This window comes from Gymnoscopelus microlampas (genome assembly GCF_963454915.1).
Source record: "Gymnoscopelus microlampas genome assembly, chromosome: 7".
NCBI lineage: Eukaryota > Metazoa > Chordata > Actinopteri > Myctophiformes > Myctophidae > Gymnoscopelus > Gymnoscopelus microlampas.
The window spans coordinates 43,198,890-43,221,900 of NC_139944.1; the positions used below are offsets into that span (position 1 = coordinate 43,198,890).

The window sequence follows — 23,011 nt, forward strand, 5'->3', positions numbered from 1 at the left end:
TCAGGTTCCCCAGCGGTGCTGTGTCATCGTCTGTGAGTGTCTGAGTGAAGGGTACGGCTTAGGAGGTAGGAGGGGAGACAAGGTACTAGAATCCATCCCAATTTCTGGAGCCGCATCACAGATGGGCCGGCCAGGGGGAGGCAGTCAGTGCACGCCACCACTGAACACACTGACACGATGAGAGATGATGGCCAGGATACATACACACACACACACACACACACACACACACACACACACACACACACAGTGTGGGCAGTATGTATTTGTGGGTGCAGGAAGTGTGAACATGCGTGGGAGTCTGCTAATTGTTCCACTGTGAGTAGTTCTGTGTGTGTTCGTGCGCGCGCGTGTGTCGGAGTGTCTTGACAGGCTGCTTGAGCCGAGGCGTCTAAATGCCATGGTGTGCCCATCTGCTGCCGCGGGTAACAGCGGCGGTGGTCCTCGTCCGACTGTGACCCAGGTCATCGGCCCCACAGCTCCCCACTGACACACACACACACACACACACACACACACACACACACACACACACACACACACACACACACACACACACACACACACACACACACACAGAGTCTGTTTTATTAAGCAGGGCTCTGACATGCATCAAGAAGTTACACACCATGTCAATGTGTCTCAAGCCCTCCTTTTACTTTCCTCTCCTTCTATATTTATCCCTGCTTCTCTTTTCCTTCATTCATGTTTACCTGCTTGTCTCTCTACCCCCCCTGCCCCCTTTTCTCTGCTTCTATACGTCTCTCATCTCTCCCTCCCTCTCCTCCATCTTGATCCGTATCGTTCCTCTCGCGCTGGTCCCTCTCTTGCATTTTTCTAAATGTTTCTCCCTGCTGGCCTCTCCTCCTCCCTGCTATACAAGACAGAGCGCCTGTGTCATTTGGAAGGAAGCAGGATTGTTGTGTATGTGAACGAGCGTGACAGATATGTGTGCTGTGAAATGAAATCACAGCCACTTGTATGGATGGAGCTCTCAGTCTCTCTGAATGCATAATGGAGATATTGGATAATTGGGGCACTGGCACATAGATAAATCCACTAGCTAATGCTCCCAGTCGCTCTGTATCTCTCTGTCTCTGTCTGTTTGTGTCTGTCTGTCTGTCCGTCTGTCTGTCTGTCTGTCTTTCTCTGTCTTTGTCTGACTCTCTCTGTGTCTCTCTCCCCACTCTTCTGTCGGCTCACTTCTGTTATCTCGGTGAAACAAGCGGACAGAGGCTATTTGGTGTCTGTCTCTTTGCATGTGTGCACAGTATGAGGACAAGAGAGACTGACAGTGTGCGTAGAATGGCGAGGAAGGATGTGTGTTGGTGGTTGTATATTGATATCAATATTGATATTGTGATAATGAGTTTGATCTGGGATTTTTGATATCGTTATTTTGGGATGTGGCATAATTGTTGTCTTTTCCTGGTTTTAATCATTTTTTATTTCTTGCAAATTATTATCATTATATAAAAAAAGATATATTGGCAAAATAGGATATTATAGTCACAATATTGATCTGGTCAAAACTGGATTTTTGTACGTGCGCGCTTGCTTGCTCGCTCGCTTGCTCGCTCACTCAAACATGGTTGGGCTAGATCCTAGCCTTGGGGCAGGATGTTGGTGGCACAGTCAGAAAGGCAGGCATATACTGTTAAGACTCATTTTAAACTCGCTGGTATGACAGTGTGTCAATAAAGCTTAAGAGCTTTCAGAGCAGCAGGGGAAGAAATATAGGCATGAAAATGCAGGAGACGGGGGGAAGAAATTTGAGAAAATGGAGGACTGAGGCAGAAGAGAGAGACAGACGAGGTGTTGCCACCTCTCCTCCACCTTTGACATTTGCGATGTGACATTTACTGTTAAGAATCACATCCACACGCACAAAGAAAATCTCCCCCTTTTTTGTCGTTACATCCTTTTGTTCTCCACCCTCAGAGCGTCGCCCACCCAAGCCCTGACAAATTGAATATTACTCCACTTCTTAACACCCGTTTGGTCAAATCCCTCTTTCCCACTCTTTTGAACCCATTTCAGCTCTTTTTATGCCTTTGTTCGTCTCTGCAGCGTGCAAGCTGCTGTGTGGCCATTAGTTACTGGATTAGCCGCTAATTTCATTTGGACCGTGAGCGTGCGTTCGACTGGGAAGGAAACGCTGCTGGATGAATGGCACACACACACACACACACACACACACACACACACACACACACACACACACACACACACACACACACACACACACACACACACACACACACACAGACACACACACACACACACACACACACACACACACACACACACACACAATGCTCAGAGCTTTTCGAGCAGCAAGTGCTGAACCCATTTGCTGTCATTTCCGAGCGTGCTATGGCCCATTTGAAGTGGTTCAATAGTGCGCAATTGGGTACCATTTTGCCAATAATGCTGGCACCTAAGTTGTGTGTGTGCGTGTCAAACAGCAGTTGTTGTCGTAGCCTTGGAATGGTGGGTTCCTGGGCGTTGTTAGCTATAACATTAACCTACAGGATTGAGTTGTTTTCTGTGTGGTCTCGGGAGAAACCAAGTGCTATTTTTACCACGCTGGTTCTTTTTGGCTCTGCACGCTGACATTGTGCACGAGATTAATTAGTGCTCCGCTCACAAACAACCCAAGTCCCTGGAGAATTGACACAATAATTCTCGCACAAGCGCGCGTGCGTGTGTGTGTGTGTGTGTGTGTGTGTGCACAAGCACGTACAAGCATGCGTGAATGTATGAACATGTGCAGGAGAACGTATCTCTCCCTCACAAACACACAAAATATTCAGATAATAAAGCCTGAATTATACTTCATTGCACGCCGGTGTTCCGCACCTGAAATAGTAGATCTACAAGCTCACAATGTATCTGGTTCTGCAATTTCAGGCTCGGAACACCATCTTATGATGAGGTATAAATCGGGTTAAAGTAACCTATATATCTACATGTCCAAAAACGACACTCCCCCACCACACACACACACACACACACACACACACACACACACACACACACACACACACACACACACACAGAGAGTGTGTGTGTTGTATCTGTGTCCTGTGCTGGCCTTGGCTGGTTGCTGGTCCTCCATCATCCATCATCCACAGGCTGCTTGGTCTCCAAGGGGACGCGATGCTGCTCTGCAGCTAGCCCTCAGAAACCAATTAAAACAACACAGGCCACAGGACACAGTGGATGTAGACACGTGCATGAATGTGTGTTCTTTTCAGTGTGTGTGTGTGTGTGTGTGTGTGTGTGTGTGTGTGTGTGTGTGTGTGTGTGTGTGTGTGTGTGTGTGTGTGTGTGTGTGTGTGTGTGTGTGTGTGTGTGTGTGTGTGTGTGCTTGTGTGAAAATGTGTGTTTAGCGCGTGCATGCACATTAAGTGTCTCTGTGTGTATGTTTTCACTCTATTTTTGCGTCTGTGTGTGCGTGTTTGCATGTTGTCCAGTCCGTTGGTCCGTGCGCTGGTGAAAGGCCACTGATTTTTCCCTGATGTATTGTTAAGCTGCAGCTTTGGCCTTTGCCACACATGTTGGGTTAAGCTCTCTCTCTCTCTCTCTCCCCCCCTCTCTCTCTACCTCTACATCTCTCTCTCTCTCTCTCTCTCTCTCTACCTCTAACCTTCCTTTCATTTACCCTTCCTTCCGTCCCTCTCTTCTTCTTCACTCTCTAAACTTATCTTCTATCCCTCCATCCCTCTCCATCTGTCCCTTAACCCCTGGCCAGTGGCCCTCTCTCCTTCCCTATCACCATCTCCTTCTGACCACTCCACTTTTCCTCCCGCTTTCACTCTCTCCTCTGCCCTCTCTTCTTTCTTTCTTTGTCTGTTATTCTCTCTTTATATTCCACCCCCCGCATTCTCCCTCCTGCAGTCAAAGCATTGAGAGAGAGAGATGTCTTTTGCTTTTAACCCATTAAGACCTGAGGGAGGCCGATTCTACAAAATGTCTTCTAAATCCTAACAGTTTTCTGAAAAAACCTTATGTTGCTATATCAGTGGTTCTCAGACTAGTTCATGTCCAGGAACCCCCAAATGATATGTATTTGGCCGCGGACCACCATCTCAAAATATGTTGTTCCAGGAACCCCCAGAATTTGAGTTATAAATGTTTGCTTTAAAAATATATATACATTCACAGATGCGTGGCACTCTGAACTTATATATCTGCTATTTCTTTTAATAACTTTTTATTGACTTTTTCCTTTTTTCACAGAAAGTTGTAACATGTGTTCAATTAAACAAATATCTGCTATTTTTGAATAGCCAAAGTATAAAATAATGGTTCCACAGATGCGTTCCCGGTTTGAATGGGTTAAAAGTCTGTATCGACCAGGCTTCAGTGATTTGCCATTGTGTTGTAGAACTGAACACTTTGCCCTGCAATTACTGCCTTGAGAAAAATAAGCTGGTGCTGAGCTGAATAAACAACCACTTTCTGTTCCAAAATGGCCACCCGTACAGCGCGCTTCAAGTGGGTTAAATCATAGATATAGAAACCTAGATACCTCATTGGCCTCTGCAGTTCGTTGGAGCAACTGGTATCGCGGCCGCCATTTTAGCGTAGGCGAACTGACACTCAAAGTGACTACTGGCCAATCACAGCGCTCACAGCGCGTTGACTACTGGCCAATCACAGTGCTTTTTTTCCGGGACTTGTCAGTGCAATGGTTTTCAACCAGTGGTCCGGGGACCACCAGTGGTCCTTGAGGGGGTTCCAGGTGGTCCCCAGCTAAATGATGGAGAGTTGATAACCAAATGGACCCTTATAGATCATTAAATCTTGAGTATAACATTTCACACTCTCAAGAGTCAAATTGTTAAACATCTGCATTAATTACTATACAGGTACACAATTAGAGAACGTAAAGAATTGTTATTTTGACAGCATCTTATTGAACGATAACAACATATTCTAAGTTTTGGGTGTGAGAGGCTAAAGCTCATCAAACGGTTTTCCATGGCTCAAATGGCGAATAAATAATGGACCTTGATATGAAAAAGGTTGAAAACAACTGTTCTAATGCATTCATGTCCATTGAAGCAAACGGTCTCTCCACAATTAAAATCATCACAACTCCCTGAATTTTCAACCTATTTTCAAGCGGTTAAGTTTGTCACAAATGCGAGACATGGAGTTATGGATCCAGTAGGCGTAGGCCTATATTTGGTTACATCTAAATTGCATATTTTCATACCAAAATACTTTCAAGTAATAGTCACAAAATATTTTTGTCTCCATTCACTGACAGACTACATGAAATATGCTGGCCACATTGCAGAATTGCCTTTATCCAACATCCTTAATGTTAGCTATTCAGGTCAGAACAGAGCTATCAACTTTGAAAGTCTCTAGGAACCTGTTTAAACTGCAGTAAAAGACGATTTATTATTGCACAAATCCAGAGTGTGGAGTTTGCCAAGTTCCAACTAACTGGATGCTGCGCAGCTGCTGCCTTTTAAAGGGTTAAGAGCTGGGTTACAAAAAGACCCGTCCCCACCTGGCTCTGATTGGCCTACCGAACGCCCCCTTCTGTGACACACGCGGAAGCTTCAGGGAAGCTTGCCTACGCTACAATGGCGCCCGAGTTACCAATGCCTCAGAGCCGAAGGAGGCGTCTACCTTTATATGTCTATGGGTTAAATTGCTGTACCTTGAAACGGCGTGAACTGTTTTGGTGTGGAGTTCTCCTTGTGTCCCCTAGGGTAGGTACCCTAAAAAAAAACAAGCAGTAATCCTGGTCTCTATACTGCCTCCCCCTGGTCAGCCGGGGCGTCTGGTGGAGGGGAAAGGAACTGTTTGGAATAACGTGTTCCTTCCACGCGCCATCCCTGTCAGGTGATAAGAAGCGGCTTGCTAGCTCCTCATGCATTGAAGGAGGCATGAGCTCAGTTCTGGGCTCTCCCTAGGCTGGCAGAGGGAGAGTAGCACCCAGGATTACATAGGCAATTGGCACTGGGTGAAACAATGGGTTACAAAATCGTGGGATAAAAAATATAGAATTGAAATGGTTTGGTTCTCATGCCTTTTAGGATTATGATCAAATCAACTTACCTCATGAGAAGATTTTTTCTCAGAAATATTTGTATTAAGTTTTTATATTCTATAAAACTTTGCATTTATTCGCAATTTAGTCATTTTTAATCACTTAAACCCTCTCACTGTTTCGTCGTATGATTGTGTCGCACATCGAATTCAGCCAATCTACAAATACATTTTTTAAAGATTTTTGCCTACTGTATGTGGACATGCCCAAAGTATGAAATACCAGGTTGAAATTGGTTAATTTTTCCTGTGTGCTGTGGTACCTGTCACTGCCAACCTCCACTGTTGGTCTGTGGAGAGTGTAGACGACCACATGTGTCCTCTGATACACATGGAGTCACCAGACACTTCTTTTCACCTGCCAGAGAGGAGTTTGACTATCTCTCCCTGTTCCCCCTCCCTGCTGAACAGGCGGCCAGATAAACCAGGAGGATTCGCTAATGCAGTGCCGCCACCGCTGGCTTCCCGCTCGTGAACACAGCCAACGTGTGTTCGTCGGAGCGCCAGCTCAAACGGCAGGCACCGCGGCTTCACCGTGGCTTTTATAGAGACATCAGGCTGTCCATTACCAGTTTAACACTACTTCAGTCATAAGCTGGATTTGCAGTCATCCGGTGGTCAATGACTTGCAACCTGTAGTGATTGCCTGTGTTTCTTTGAACCCATTCACTGTGTCTGTGGTCTTGTGACTCAGTTCCATGAATTGATGCTCACGATGGTACTCCAAACATCATGTAGTCTAATGCGGACATTGAAGGAACTCAAACTCCCCCCCCTGGTCTTGTGGTGAAGGTTCTTTCATGACAAATAATACTCTAGGAGCCTCTGCTCTGTGCTGTGGTCATATCCCTATTTCTCTCTCTCCATCTCTTTGGCATTCTCTCTCTCTATCTTTCCCTCACTTTCTCGATCATTTTCTCTCCCCCACACCTCCCCCTTCTCTCTATAAGTAACAGATAGCATCTCCACACGGCTGTTCAAATAACCACAATAGGCCTTACACAAAGGCTCCGACACAACGGGACGAGACACAGACGGAGAAAAGGGGGGGGGGGGGGGGGGGTTGAACGGCCGCTGGGTGCTGTGATGGCTACAGAAGAATAGAGAGAGTGTTTAGGCTGGTGGCTTTTATCAAAACGCCTTTTGTTTGTGTTGTTTTCACAGTGGATGTAGTGACTTGAGTGGGGGTCTTTTTTGTCTGTTATTTTTGTGTCTTGCTTTTGATAAGCTGTTGCTTCTAGTGCAAGAGAGATTTGATTACCATACGTGGAGATTGTGAATGGAGCACCATTATGTGGCACTCGTTCTTGTCTCCAACAAGAATATGCACAGAGAGAGAGAACGAGAATTCTACGGACATACAGATAACATAACAAAGGCACTCTCCAGAGTTTAAAAAGCTTTAACAACTTGTTGAAAACAAGCCAACAATTTCGGAAATTCAGCCTTTATGGCCTTCGGGGCATGCAGAAAGGACATCCTTTCTGGCTTGTTTTTACATTTTGTTCAACGATGAACTGGCCCTTATGTTCAAGCTCGATGAGTGCCTTGGTTTTTTCATCTTATTTGACCCTGAAGGTTCCCCCCTTTTTTTGACCAAAGAAGAGTACCTTCATACAGTGCTTTTATCCTTCACTGGCTATAAGAACACTGCAGCCCTCCTCTTTTGCTTTTTTCTTCAGACAAACAGATAAATCCAGAAAGCAATCGAGGATGTGAAAGGAGAGAGAGAGAGAGAGAAAGAGAGAGAAGTATAGGAAGTTAGTATGGAGGAAGTTATAGAGGTGTAGAGAGACAGGAAGACGAAGAGAGGTTGAATGTCAGCCTGGCCTAGTCTGTGCTGCTCCATAATTATATCACTGTGACATTTCAGCTATGGTCCTGTTCCACAGCGGACATTGGTGTGTGTGTGTGTGTGTGTGTGTGTGTGTGTGTGTGTGTGTGTGTGTGTGTGTGTGTGTGTGTGTGTGTGTGTGTGTGTGTGTGTGTGTGTGTGTGTGTGTGTGTGTGTGTGTGTGTGTGTGTGTGTGTGTGTGTGTGTGTGTGTGTGTGTGCGTGCGTGCGTGCGTGCGTGCGTTTGTGCATGTGTCTAGTGTGTGTGTGCGCCTGTGGTCCTCGCAGTAGCCCATACTTCTGCTATCACGATGTTAGACTGGGCCTCAATGCTGTGCTACTGAGCTACCAACAGAGACGGGGCTTGAGATTGCAGGATTGATTGTTCTGTCTTGTGTCTGTGAGAGCATAGATAAACACAGGCCATCCTACTGCTTGCAAGTAGTACAGCATCAGAAAAATACACATCTAGGATTTACTACTGCTGTGACAAAACGGGTGGTTTGTATGGGAACGTACTAGCAGATGTTTACCTGCTTTTCTTGTGCTTGTCTATGTACTGTATGATCGTGTGATATCGATGTTTGTCGTTAACCTCTGCAATAATAATGTACGTATGTAAATGTCTGCCTTCTATTGTACATGCCTCTTAACCTAATGGATGTACTCCATTACAGTGTGCACAGGATGACCCTTGACCCTTCCTTTACACCCCAACAAGGTCAAAGTGTCACACGCGCACACACACACACACACACACACACACACACACACACACACACACACACACACACACACACACACACACACACACACACACACACACACACACACACACACACACAGAGGCCAGGACAAATGACTGCCACCCTCCCCTACACCCCCACATGATGGCACTAATCCAATTAGCTCTATCGCTAATCATGCTAGTAATGACTAATGACCGCGGGTGCCATTGTCTGAGCCCTGGCCTAGACGGACGGCCCGTGATTAGTGCCTTGGCTAGCCTCGGGTAGCCATTAGCACCTCCGCACACCTTCCCAGAACCTCTAAGAGGGAAGAGACAGGGTGGAGGTCATCGTATGCTGTAATTGTGTTGGGCAGATTAATAGTCACAAGGTTAAATGAGTGATTTAAGAAGCCTCCTTGATAGGTGGGTGAGGGTTAAGTGTGCGTTTTGACTGAGTCGGGGTAGATAATGGAGTGACGGGAATTTGTCATCCTGTTAATTGGAAGGGCAGTCATTGGATTTGAATTGAACGGAGAAACGACCCCTGCTGACCCCCAAACCCCCTCACCCCACCCCTCTCTCTCTCTGACGTCTGTCTTCATTTTTCGTTCCTCCCCACAGTTGTCTCCGGAGACGGGGCCCAGACAGGGAGGGACCATGCTGACCATCACAGGGGAGAACCTGGGCCTGCACTTCAAAGACATCCAGAATGGCGTGCGCATCGGGAAGGTGACCTGCAACCCCCAGGAGGACCAGTACATCAGCGCTGAGCAGTAAGTCTCTCTCTTTCTCTCCCTCCCTCCCTCTCTCTGTCTCTGTCTCGTTGGCTGCTTGTTATTCAGGCATCTGGTTTCTCAGTGCATTTCTGTTCAACTCTAAGGTCGTTGTTAGACCACAGGTGTCCATTTGACATTCTAATCATTAGTGTTAATGGTGTCCGTCCGTCCATCCAACTGTCCATCTGTCCACTCATTCATTCCTCCTTCCATTTGTGTATTCACCTCCTCTGCTGCCTCTGTCTGTCTGTCTGTCTGTCTGTCTTGTGTGTCTGTCTGTGTCTATCCATCCATCTATCCGTCCGTTCGTCTCATTGATTTGAATTCTCCTCCGTTCACTGCCCCTAGTGCTGATTTTAAATGGATTTGAGACATCCAAGCCCCAGCAGAGATACCTAGTCTGTCCATAAATATGCATCGCTCTGTTTCTCTCCTCTTTTTTCTCTCGTCTTTCTTTCCCTTCTTCCTTTTTGTTTCAAACTCTTTCTCCATAACACAAATGTTTTTTTGAGAGCACTCTTCCTGAACATTTTTGCTTGCTCTCTCTATTTCTTCCCTCTCTCTGTTAGTGTGCTATACGCTCACTCTGCATTAACTGTAGTCCCAGGTTTTCAGAAGGTGGCGTACCCGTTTCCTGTTCCAATTCATTTCCCATACCTTTGTTAGATTGGCTCAGCAGCAGATTTGAACTTTTTTTGGTTGATTGAATACTTTATTAGTCAGAAATGTAAACGGCATGTGGTACAGTAAAACAGATAACACAAAAAAGTCCTCGGGACTTGTTTCCATGGAAACACACATGTAAAGGTGTCATAATCTGACACCTTCACATGTGTGTTTCCGGTTCAAACCTGCTGCCAAGACTATGGTTATGCACAGAGCCCATTGCAAAGGTTCAGCTTCATTATATTATTGGAGCTACCTGCCCTGCATATCATTAATGTTCTCACAAAACAACACATTTGCGGCTACCTAAATCACATGTGGTGTGAAGCTGGCATCAAAGCTGCTAAATGTGTCATAATACAGTAGGTGTTTGCATTTCATCGAAGAGCTAAGATTTACACACAACATTGCCCCAGTTACAACACAATCGTGGCCTGCTCCTCACAGCTGGAGATGTACTCAGTATTCACTTTTCATCTTTATTGCTGTCAGATAAATAAATGAAAAAATAAATACACAATCCATTAGGTTGGCTCTCAGCAGTATACACACCCCCAACGTATTTACCGTCCTTCTCCTCAGCAACAAGGAAATTAGATTTTTGATTTGTCAAATCATGAGCACAATGCTCACGAACAAACGCTGCACACATCAGACTTGTGATGACAGGTGTCCCTACAGTGCCTTCATAAATACATAGCGTTGCTGTCGGGCAGAAACCTCACATCTCAATTTCAATCTTTTATTTGTGTACATTAATACCCTACTTTGTCACACAAAAGTAGCAAAAATAGTTAATCTATAAGTGGTTACGTCTGTCTGTGGGTTTTATATGTAACCAATGAAAACGATTAAAGGTAGGGTAAGTGATTTACTTTTGTTTAAATAAGTGTTAAATAGCTCTATATTCTGATAGTACTCATTGCTATAGAGTGTTTGTTCAGTAAAAGGAGTCTCCCATGTCTCTCCAGCTCTTTATTAAACAGAAAATGCATTTTCAGTGCTCTCTCCTGATTGGCTTAAATTTTGTCACCTACCTGAAAATGTACTATATTCTGTTTACTGAAGAGCTGGAGAGACCCCTGTGACCGAACAAACGCTCTGTAGCAATGATTACTATCAGAATATACTACTTTAACCTTTTTAACAAAACAAAAACAAAACGTCAACAAATATTACTTACCCTACCTTTTAACAGAAGCTTGTGACTAAATAATAACGACATTGGAACACAGGTTCTTTTTTTGCATTTCCTGAAATGTTTAGTTTTTGTTGGTTATTTTTTCTCATTGTTTGTGAATGGTCATGGCGGTTCATTGTCTATGTTAAATGAAATGGAAAAGTGTCCTCTAAGTCCATATGGGCTGGGCTTCCGTGGAAGCATGACGGGTGATTTGATCCACTTTTATTGTCATACAACGGCGTTCAAACCCGACCTGAATTATTATTTTTTTGACACTCCCGGGAGCCAGTGGGTGTTTTCACAACTTCTCCTGTAAGCCGTGTTCGTTCCATTCTTGCAATTAACACCTGGAACCGTGAAGTGTGGGTTGGTTGGGGGGGTGAGGAGGGGGGGGGGGGTCATTGTTTAACCCTGTCAACCCCATATCGCGTTGTTGGACGGTTGCCATGACATCCGGAGGAGGAGGCGGGCGCGGCTGGCACAGAGGCAGGCTGTCATGCTAATTAAAAGTGATGTCGGCCATACGGAGGCATTAGCGGTCCGATAGCTCGCCACACCGCTCTGACCCCGTCACAGCCGTAACATGGTAGGCGGGGCAGGCTGATGGGTTTGACAACGTCATGTCAAAGGTCAACTACGGGCGGACATTGGAGGAAAGGAGGTGTGGTGGTGACTGACTAACGCACAAGCACAATCTAGACCAGTGGTTCTCAAATGTTTGAATTTTAAGGAGTCGTGTACAAATTGGAACCAAATGGACCGCTCTAAGAGTTACAGACCTGTAACATCGGATCTGTTCCAAAGGAGCCAATGTGCTTACTATTTTAATCACAAGCTCTTGTTAATATTTTTCATTGATCGACTATTTATAAAACCCACAGACTTTCAAACTGGCGTTCCTATTTTGAGAACGTAGGCGATTCTTTTTTTGTAATTTTAAAATTCAAAATCTTTCAAAAATAGTGAAAATAAGATTGGCTATTTTCACCTAATTTGTCATGATGAATAGGGCATTAATGATTTCAAAAAAATAAAAAATCTGCACACAGCAGAAACAGAAGGTGACGATGAACACACTTTACTGTACTGCACACAGTTCCTGAGGTGTGTTCTGTTCTGTCTCTATTGCTTAGAGTGCAGAGTTGTGTTCGTGCAGTGAAATTGGACAGTGAGAATCTTTGACATTGCTTTCCTGTCACCTTGGCTCCCGGCAGGGTTGTTACTCACCTCTACTGTCACATGTAGGATTCTATATTTTATATACTGTACACCTTCTGAACAAGAAACCACTGTAAGATGTTCCTCCGTCTTAATTGCATTTTTATCCGTTTCCCAGAAATGACCATGTTTTTTTTTTTTTTTTGTCTCAATGACTAATTACATTGCAATTATGCAAATGAGTTAGCAGAAGTGTAAAGGCTCGCCGTTCGTTGAAACTTGGTGTCAAAACTGTTAGGCGCCGTCACAAAGTAATCGGCAGCTCAATATAGCTGCGTGTTGTGTGTGCGTCAATGCAGCGTTGCTATTGGCCGAGCCGTTCAGGTGTCTAATCATAGCCCCGCTCACAGCAGGAGGCCCATGAATAGAAAATAAAAAAGAAGAAAGGCGACGGAATGCGGATGTCATCGCCGTGGCAACGACGCTGTTGCCGTGGCCACCTGCAGGGAGGACGGAAGCGAGTTAATAACTCATTTCAGGGAGAGAGGGACGGGCGGAGAGAGAGAGAGGGTAGAGCGAGGAACACAAGCCTGTGCAATTAATCAACTGCTCTTACTTTTACCCAGCTCTCTTTCTACTGCACTCTTAATCTCACTCACTCTCATTCATTCGCTCTGGCTAATTAACAGTCAAGTGTGTCTCCAGCATGTGAAACATGAAGTGTGTGTGTGTGTGTGTGTGTGTGTGTGTGTGTGTGTGTGTGTGTGTGTGTGTGTGTGTGTGTGTGTGTGTGTGTGTGTGTGTGTGTGTGTGTGTGTGTGTGTGTGTGTGTGTGTGTGTGTGTGTGTGTGTGTGTGTGTGTGTGTGTGCGCGCGCGCTCGCCCTGGGCTTTGCTGCCACTGCAAACTACCCCTCCTCTCCCTCAATCATTTTCTCCAATGGATTTTCACTTTGCTAGTCAGTGCCCAGGGCCAAGGACGATGCTTATGGTTCTACAATATCCACTAAAACACACAAACATACCATGTCAGGGTCTCTACGCTCACCTTTTTCCCCCCAAGGAGTATGTGAAAAAAAATATAGGGGCACAAAAAAAAATCCTGTCTTATACATTGAACATTTAAATCTATGCATTGATTTGAATTTCAATTCAATCTTGTGTTGACTGATGACCAAACCCATCTTTAACCAAGCAATGCTCTCTCTCTCTCTCTCTCTCTCTCTCTCCCGCTCTCTCTCTCTCTCTCTCTCTCGCAGAATTGTGTGTCGTCTGAACGATGCTACAGGTTATAGAGTGCAGGAGGCCTATGTTGAAGTGTGCGTGAGGGACTGTGCACATCCTGAATACAAGGCCTCATCACCCAAGGCCTTCACCTTCGTGGTAAGTGCAGATAGACGTTTGACGCATGTCCACGTTAGTGTGCACGTGTCAGTCTATCTCAGACACTGATGCATGATTATGAATCCCACCACCGTTATAGGATAGACCCGCCTTACCTGTGCCCGATTGGCTCCGATTGGCAGGCATAGTTTTACTGAGGTTATCGTTAGGGTTAAGGTTAGGTTTAGGCATAGTTGCAAAATACGAGAACTGTCAATCACTGGGGACAATGACTGGCCAATCACAGCGGGTTTTGCCTAGAATTGCGGTGGGATCCATAATAACGCGACGCTGACTGGGATGAACCCAACTGAGTTTTACTTAATTACTTTTTTTCATTGCAAGGGACATCCCTTGGTCAACAATGTGTCACTCACCCCATTCTCTGACCTGTGTGTCCCTTCTCAGTCTCCGTACTTCACCCGCGTCCAGCCGTCCAATGGGCCGGTGTCGGGAGGTACAAGGATCACCATCGAAGGCAGCCACCTCAACGCCGGCAGCGCCGTGGCTGTGAAGATAGGACTCCACCCCTGCCACTTTGAAAGGTGAGCCAATCCACCATACCTGAATCTGATGCTATCCGCTCCCTAAACCCAGACATCATTGTAAGTACAAAATAAACAAAGTCCTTATTGTGACTCGTCGACTTGTACGACATCGTGGACCGAAAATAGATGATCTATAAGATATTTTCGATCTGCAACGTCCGTCAAATGACGAAGTGTAAACCTTTAGCAGTGGTGGAAGAAGTACTCACATTTTTTTACTTAAGTAAAAGTATCAATACTGCAATGTAGAAATACTCTGTTACAAGTAAAAGTCCCGTATTCAAAATATACTTGAGTAAAAGTACAAAAGTATCAGCTTTAAAAAGTACTTAAAGTACCAAAAGTAAAAGTACTCATTATACAGAATGTCCCATTTCACAAGCTCAAAATGTATTAAAATATTTTGAAAATAGCAGATCTACAAGCTCACAATGCATTGTGATCGGCTATTTTTAAATGGCCGAAATACATATAGGGTTGAAGTGGTTGCAGTGTTTTGTAATAATAATCAAAATCTACATAGTAACTAGTAAGTTTTCATATACTTGTAGTGGAGTAAAATTACAATGGTTTCCTCTGAGATGTAGTGGGTGTGGGGTAGAAGTAAAAGTATTGAAATTGTAAATACTAAAGAAAGTCAAAATACCTACAAATTTCACTTAAGTGCAGTACTTGAGTAAATGCACGTAGTTACTTTACACCGCTGGCCTTTAGTGGAGTGTGATGTCATGTTTGTAGGCAGGGTCACAGGGAGGAGCAGAGTGAACATTTCAACCTGTAGATGGCAGCACTGATAACCGTAAGATTCATGTCCTAACCGTGATATGAACCCGGAATCCCCCGCACAGCCACCAACCCAGTTCAAAAGGCCAGCTATATACCTTAGTATGACTGCAATAACTCTTGTTAATCTACCTGAACACATCTAAAAGTCTCAATAGAAGAGCTGGGAGACCACCTCCAACCACTGTTTGTTATCGTATTACTAACATACCGTACTCTACCTTACAGATTGGCTAAAATAATGTCTTATTCACTTGTAATTCACTTGAATTATTCACTTGAATTACATGTTTTACCATTATGTAAGACATAAAAATATATTTACAGCTACAAAAAATGACCAAAAAAAGCAAACAAAATGAGAAGACATCACTTTACTTGAAATTATGGTCCAAAATATTGACCATTTTCATGTGTTGTTGATTCATAGTCCTCCTCTGAAGAATTTCTCCCCTGAGTTTTGCCCCTCAAGTTGTCATCACTGAGTTGTTTGGACCTTCAGTATACTATTGTCAAAATCCCTCTGCTATGTGAAGGACAGACAGTAAAGCATTTCTCATGGGAGCCCGTGTCTTCATGCAGTTTGTTCAGTGAATGACTGAAGTGTATTTTGTGAAATGTATGGCAGAGGTTTTTTGTTAAGCACACGTCTCATAGGTAATGATATAGAGTGGACAGTACTTGTTAATATAAATCTTCTTTGTGTTGAACCAAAATATAGTGTTTCACAACAGGAGAACATCCCTTTTGATGTGCCATATTATTTTGATTATTATTATCACTGTGCCGAGATTTTGTTTCTAGAAGACGAGACATGTTTCCAATTTGAACTGTTGATGCCGCTTATTCTTCGAACCAAAGTTCTATTGTTCCTGTTAAGTCTTTCCTGGCAAAGCAACAGTGAACTGAGGTCTGGACTCAATCGTCTCGCGAACAGCGTCTGGCAGATGGCAGGAACACCTCACGGTGCGAAAGTTCACAGTCAAATACCGAATGTTAATTTAACGCCTGAGAGTGTACAAATGAAACCAAATGGACCTGTATTAGGTCCATCTCCATGTTGGTTACACTTTGCACTCTCAGAGTTACAAATGGATAAACTGGAATTTTGGATTTAGTTTAGATAAGAAAGGGACTTTCAGCCGGGATGCGCGTTGGTCAAGGTGACGATAATGATTCTCTGGCTCTACATGAAAGGCATCCACACATGACTGTAACTTCCACTGGTGACTTCCTGCCAGGGCAACAAAAGACGGATCAAATTAACAAACTTGGACCCATCAAGTTATTTTTTGTCATATCAAAGGCACAAAAGTAAAGGCCAATTTAAAGTATCCTGGCACATCCCCAGAAAGGTGAACATAATAGCCCTGGCCTTTCATGCACAGTGCAGCAATAACCTTTATAGCCAAAGTAATGAACTGGTTGAGTCCATCTCTTTAATGTGTCTTTGTATTCATTGGGGCCACAGCGCTTTAATCAAAACCTATTTACCCCGAGTCAGTCATCCCCTTATCTCCCTTTACACCCCCCTCTCTTTCATTCTCCCACTCTTTCTCTTTCTTTCAATTTGCCCTCTTCGCTCGGCATTCTTTTGTACAACAACAACCTTGTCAAAATCCGCACACGGCACCACTAGGCTGCTTCCACAGCGATGGTGTTGTGAAAGTGGTTGCCGTGGAAACCCGGCACTGGCAGAATGTAGAAAATCTTTTTTTTTTTCTCCCCCCACTCTCTCTCCTTTCTTCACACCCTCCTCCTCTCCCTTCATCCCCTCTCTTAAGCCACCCCTCAGTCTGAGCCCTTGGAGACGATGCCGTTGAAATTACAACCAGTGAGAGAGCAACGATGTTCTTCCCCCAGTCTCTCTCTCTCACATACACACTCACTCACTCACTCACTCACTCACTCACTCACTCACTCACTTACTCACTCACTCACTCACTCTCCCCCAAGTGTCCTTCTGCAGGAATTAGTTTTCACTCCTCCATCTTCATCTTCTTCTTCATTGTGTGTATTTCTGCAGATTTCATTTTCGCAGCAGATAATGGAGAGGATTTGTGCGTGGATCAACCAGGTGTTCTTGTGTCGAGATTTCCGCACAACTCTGACTGTACCAGGCTGCACATAATGCGTGTACATTAATTTACACGCATACACATACACGTACAGAGAGCGCACTGTAGCACATACTCATACTTTACTGATATTGTACTGCTTCCATACGGCTTCTCCTTGTCTCTCTCTCTCTCCGTGTCCCTCCCTCCCTCTCTCTCGTATATCTCTCTGAGACTCTTCCAGCAGCATTTCTCAGTCAGACAGGGGAGGGGACAGTGAAGTGAGGCACTGCAGTGGAGAGCAAAGTTTCTGGTGGCTGCATAAAGTTTCTCAGCCGACCACAGCAGGGGGGGGGAGTTAACGTCACACAGAGATGACCAGCCTGATCCACCACCTCTCTGATCTGTCAGACAGACTGACAAGGGGGCCTCGGCTTGGGGGTGGGGGGGGTATAAGGAGGGGTGGCAGGGCTTTGAAGCACAGCAATCTGGGATACAAGCTGATGAAACCACGGCCCGGCAGGCTGAAAGACACTGGCTGTAGAGGCTGTGTGTAATAAATATTTCAATCTTATTTAATAGCTGAAAAAGTTCTTTTGTCTGTGTGCGGGCCTCTGTCAGAGTGAAACACTCTTCAGCCTCTAGAGTGGAAAAGGTGGGATGATCTAGGTGTTTTGAACCCGGTCTAATTTGAAGTGTTGTGTGACTTGCCGTTTAACTCTTTCCTGTTGTCGCTCCTGCAGGCGGAGCAACAAGGAGATTGTGTGTGTGACTCCCGCCGGCCTGGCCACAGGAGGCACTCCGGTCATGGTCGACATCAACGCCGCCGAACTGAGGAACCCGGAGGTGAAGTTCAACTACACCGACGATCCCACCATCCTGAAGATCGAACCTGACTGGAGCATTGCCAGGTGAGGAGACTTCAGTAAACCGCCGTTGTACCGTGGGATCAGCTCCGTCACTTATTACTCTAATGCATCGGTGTGTTGTTACATTATGTATACCATATACGTCGACACGCAGCAGGTGTTTTTGATCTACGATTCCGCTTGATGCACACCTATACAACATGTTCAAGAGGAAGCCCCTGCTCATTATTTATTAATCCCCTGACTGCGGTGGCTGCTAGCCATACGTTGATGCCTTTTCTGTAGGTGCACAACCAACTAATCTGAAATATGAAGTGTAGGTGGAAGACCGTAAATGTATTATTCATCTGGCATGCTCCCAGGCTCGGAGCTAAACTAAAGTAAACACACTCCTTCTCCGCCTTCTTCCAGACACGTGTTGAATTCAAAGGCACGCGATTCTTTATTCTGTTTATCGTTAACGTTTCAAGTAAGCCCTTTCAAAGGAGGAACGCAGGGAAGCGAGGTCCCCTAAAGCAGTGGCGTGCGAGTTGGTGTGAAGCTGCGGTGGCGGTCCATCTATAGATCTTTCCCTGACTTCTTGAACTACATAGGCATCTGAAGATTTCCTCCTCAAACGTGTGTGTGTGTGTACTTGTAATACTATACTTGTGACCGAAAAATGTCCCCACAAGTATAGTATTTTACTTATCCAGGTTAGGATAAGACATTAGAGGTTAGGGTTAGGGTCAGAGTTATGTGTGATTTATATTTAGTTGCGTGCCGGTATTGTGCACTGAAAATAGCCAATCTACAAGCTCGTTCCCTTTGCACACTCTCAGAGTTAAATTAACACTCAGGATTTTAACGGTGTGAGCAGAGGAGAAGTTTCATTTGGAGAGAGACGCGTGAAGGGCAGAAGGGGTCTAAAAGAGAAAAGAGAAAGAGGATAGTGTTAGCTTCAGCCTACGGGGAATGATCTCGCCGTAACTCCTGTTTGCTCTTTCAGTTTGGTCTCCCTCCCAGAGGAGGTGTAGGGCGCTCCGGGCTGATTGCGCCGGTGTTTACCAAGCGATTTTGCCACCACGTCCCCCTCGGTGACCCTGACACTTGAGCTGTTGTGCACGATTTGCTCGTATGCCCAGCTGTGCATGTTAGGAGGTGATTGTTGAAGGTTTATCGAGCTAACAACACACACACACTCACACACACACAGGACTGCACAAATTCAATGACACCATAGTGTTCATAATACACTTGAAAACTGTGCTCGATTCTCTTGAGTCCCTCACATCTGTATCCAGTGCTGAGTATTTGCTCTGTACAAGGCTATCAAAATGTTCTTTTGTAAAGGCCTTATAGTCTTTCTATAGCAGAGACCCTGTCCGCATATATAGACAAAATATAAATCAGACTTTAGGTCCACTCTCACCCTGAGGCCTGGGGTTAGACTGACCTCCATTACCTCAACGGCAGCTCTTTCTGCCTGCTACAAAACCGGATGGATGGATGGATGGAAAGAGGAGTGATGTTTTTTGGCTGGACTCTCACTCTACCTCCCTCCCTCCCTCCCTCCCTCCCTCCCTCCCTCTCTCTCTCTCTCTCTCTCTCTCTCTCTCTCTCTCTCTCTCTCTCTCCTCTCTCTCTCTCTCTCTCTCTCTCTCTCTCTCTCTCTCTCTCTCTCTCTCTCTCTCTCTCTCTCTCTCTCTCTCTCTCTCTCTCTCTCTCTCTCTCTCTCTCTCTCTCTCTCTCTCTCTCTCTCTCTCTCTCTCTCTCTCTCTCTCTCTCTCTCTCTCTCTCTCTCTCTCTCTCTCTCTCTCTCTCTCTGTATGCATGCGTTTTGCCCTTGCAGGACCTCCTTAATTCCACGATAGACTTGTGTTTACGTCTCTGCTGGCTGAGATACCAGCGCTAATGACGGTGTACTTTTTCTTTAGTAGCTGCTAAGAGTTCCTTTAGAGGATACTTGGGTCTCGAGGCAGACGAACAAGTGTACAGCATTAATGCCCAGTGGGACATTTTTAGTACTGAATCGACGTGCTGTTGCTTGCGTTTATGTAAGCCAGCAGTGAAGTTGTCAGTAGCCTACTTCCACTGCTACTTTCGTACACTGTGTCTGTTGTTGAATCAGCAGATGTTGAATTGCTGCGGCACTGCATCAGCCCTCTCTGTGCTGCTGTTCTTATTTGTATGCCAACTTGTTTAACTGCTGAACCCTTCACATTATGATAAAAGTCTTTCCCAGTGGAAAAAGGTCTCCACTTAACCTATTTAGACCTGAGGCCGATTCTAAAAATGCTTTTTTTTTTTCTGAAAAGTTTTCTGAAAAAAGCAACATACAAGAAATGTATGTTGCTATGTACTGTACAATAGCAAGAACAACCCCAAAAGGGGTTCCCGGATTGAAATGTATAGTTACGTACTGTATAGGGGTTCCCAGTCTAAATGGGTTAAGTCAAAGTGGCAACTACCACAATGTAGAAATACTTTGTTACAAGTAAAAGTCTTACTTAAGACTTTTTAAGCTAGTACAAAAGCATTAGCTTAAAAAAATGCTTAACGTAGCACGTAAAAGTACTCATTGTGTAGATTCACAGAATACCCATTTCAGAATCATGTATGTTATTGGACTATAATTATTGATCGTTAAGCAATTAAGCCCTATTTTATACTTGGACTATTTGAAAATAGCCTGCTGTAAGATGTGCTACATCTGTATGAAGATAAGTACAAGGTATCGAAAAACGGAAATACTCAAATAAAGTCAAAATTCCTCATTATTGTACTGTGAGTAAATGTACTTAGTTACTTTCCACCACCGGTCTTTAGTGACAGTGGAGCCTGTCGTGAAAGCAGCATGTGGGAATTCAACCCGTGTTACCGGTGTTTTCCGATTGGTCAGCTTTACAGAGATGTGAATAGGTCACAGATGTAAAGGTTACAGAACAACATGTCAGATCAGTGCCCTCTATGCAATCACTGAATACATCTCACGCTGGAAAACGCCACTAATTAGCTCTCAGAAAATCACCGCGGTTCAGAGGCTGCATTCGAGGAGAAATACATACAGTACATACAGACTGTTTTCCTCTATCTAACCTCCCATGAGAGTTTAAAGAAGCATGTAACATCCGCACAAGCGGCGTAAAATTACTATCATTACCTGAGAATGGGTTGCAATGAATGCACAGGCAGAAGGCTACACCAGGTGATTAACATTGAATCTTCAAATGAGAGCAGACTCACCAATTGGTTCGCTGAAACTGAGTTTATTATGCACTTGTGTGTACAGTATGTCTGTGTGATATATAGTGTGTGTGTGTGTGTGTGTGTGTGTGTGTGTGTGTGTGTGTGTGTGTGTGTGTGTGTGTGTGTGTGTGTGTGTGTGTGTGTGTGTGTGTGTGTGTGTGTGTGTGTGTGTATGTCTGTGTGATATATATAGTGTGTGTGTGTGTGTGTGTGTGTGTGTGTGTGTGTGTGTGTGTGTGTGTGTGTGTGTGTGTGTGTGTGTGAATATTTGATAAATTATGTGTTTTTCCTTTTCTTTTTCTTTTAGTGGAGGTACTATGTTGACGATTATTGGAACCAATCTGGCAACCATCAAGGAGCCCAAAATGAGAGCCAAGTATGGGACTGCCAAGTCAGTCAATGTAAGTACTCGACCCTTACACCAGCATACGCTGTTCAGCTACTAATAATAAACAAAAACTAAATGTAATGAGTGAGATGGAGTAATGATAGACGCAGTCAGATTTCTCCTCCTCCTCCTCTCTCTCCATCTCCCTTCTCTATCCCTGGAAGGTGGTGTCACATATTAACAGAGTACACACACACACACACACACACACACACACACACACACACACACACACACACACACACACACACACACACACACACACACACACACACACACACACACACACACGCACACACACGCACGCGCGCATAAACACGCAAGCACACCTGACCTGTCGAGTCGACCACCCAGCCAAGGGCCTATTTTCTATGTGTTTTTGATGTTGAATTTCCTTTTAACAGTTTAACCTTTGAAATGTCAACCAGCAATAAATCGGCCCCAGCAAATCCCTTCTTCTTCACCTAGCACCATGGGGCCTGGCTGACCTTTCTCAAACCCCTCCCTTCCTCCATTCACCTGGAAGAAATCTTTGCTTTATCGCCATTTCTGTACTGCTACAGTAAATACAGCAGGACGTATCGTTTTGTTACCTACAGTATCTATGCATTCTGTTAGATCTCGTTTGCACACGCTAGTTAATTAACTGTGAAGGTTAAACTCTGAATGCAAAACGTTAGTTTTTTCCATCATTCAGTTAGCATGTCATGTTAGTATCAGAGACTAGTGGCTAACCTCACTTGTTTATCTCCATGTCATTACCGTCTCATTTGTTCTCCAGTGAGTGAGTTTAGTGTCTTGCCCAGGGGGAATTTAGAGATGATATCAACAGCGATTACAACACTGATGCTATTAAGCCAGCCTCTTCCTCATTATGTCTTTATGGAGACATTTAATCACACAGGACAACGGCGATGGCACGCCTTTGTCTTAACTCTCAGTTCCAGCAATTGTCCATGCCGTTTTAACACTTAAATGTGGGCTAACATGGCTTTGTATAGGAAGATAGGACACTGTTCAAGATACATCTGTCTCTGCGTCAAAGACACCACTGTAGGTGGCAGTGACTTTGGCAGAGGTAGAATAATTAAATTAAAACACTGACCAGCAAAATAAAGATTATCAACTGTTAGGGCTGGGCGATATAACTTAAAATCAAGATCGTGATTATTTCAAACTATTGCCTGGATTACGGTTAATGAGTGATTATAACATTTTTAATAAAAACAGTGAAAATATCAGATCCACAAGCTCAAGGTGCGTTGTGAGTTTGTAGATCAACTATTTTCTCTATATTTGTATGCCACCAGTTTACAATGAAGTATAATACACGGTT

At 44.5% G+C, this 23,011-nt stretch overlaps 1 protein-coding gene across 2 annotated transcripts in view; it reads left to right on the forward strand.

The window, feature by feature from the left end:
- plxna1b (plexin A1b) overlaps window positions 1–23,011 on the forward strand; it is a 239,002-nt gene that overhangs the window by 178,311 nt on the left and 37,680 nt on the right. For both annotated transcript variants that reach the window (XM_084062474.1, XM_084062475.1), the window contains exons 13-17: window positions 9,260–9,411; window positions 13,679–13,802; window positions 14,211–14,347; window positions 17,934–18,101; window positions 21,595–21,688. In XM_084062474.1, the coding sequence (XP_083918600.1) occupies window positions 9,260–9,411; window positions 13,679–13,802; window positions 14,211–14,347; window positions 17,934–18,101; window positions 21,595–21,688 (675 nt within the window). The remainder of the gene's footprint in view (window positions 1–9,259; window positions 9,412–13,678; window positions 13,803–14,210; window positions 14,348–17,933; window positions 18,102–21,594; window positions 21,689–23,011) is intronic.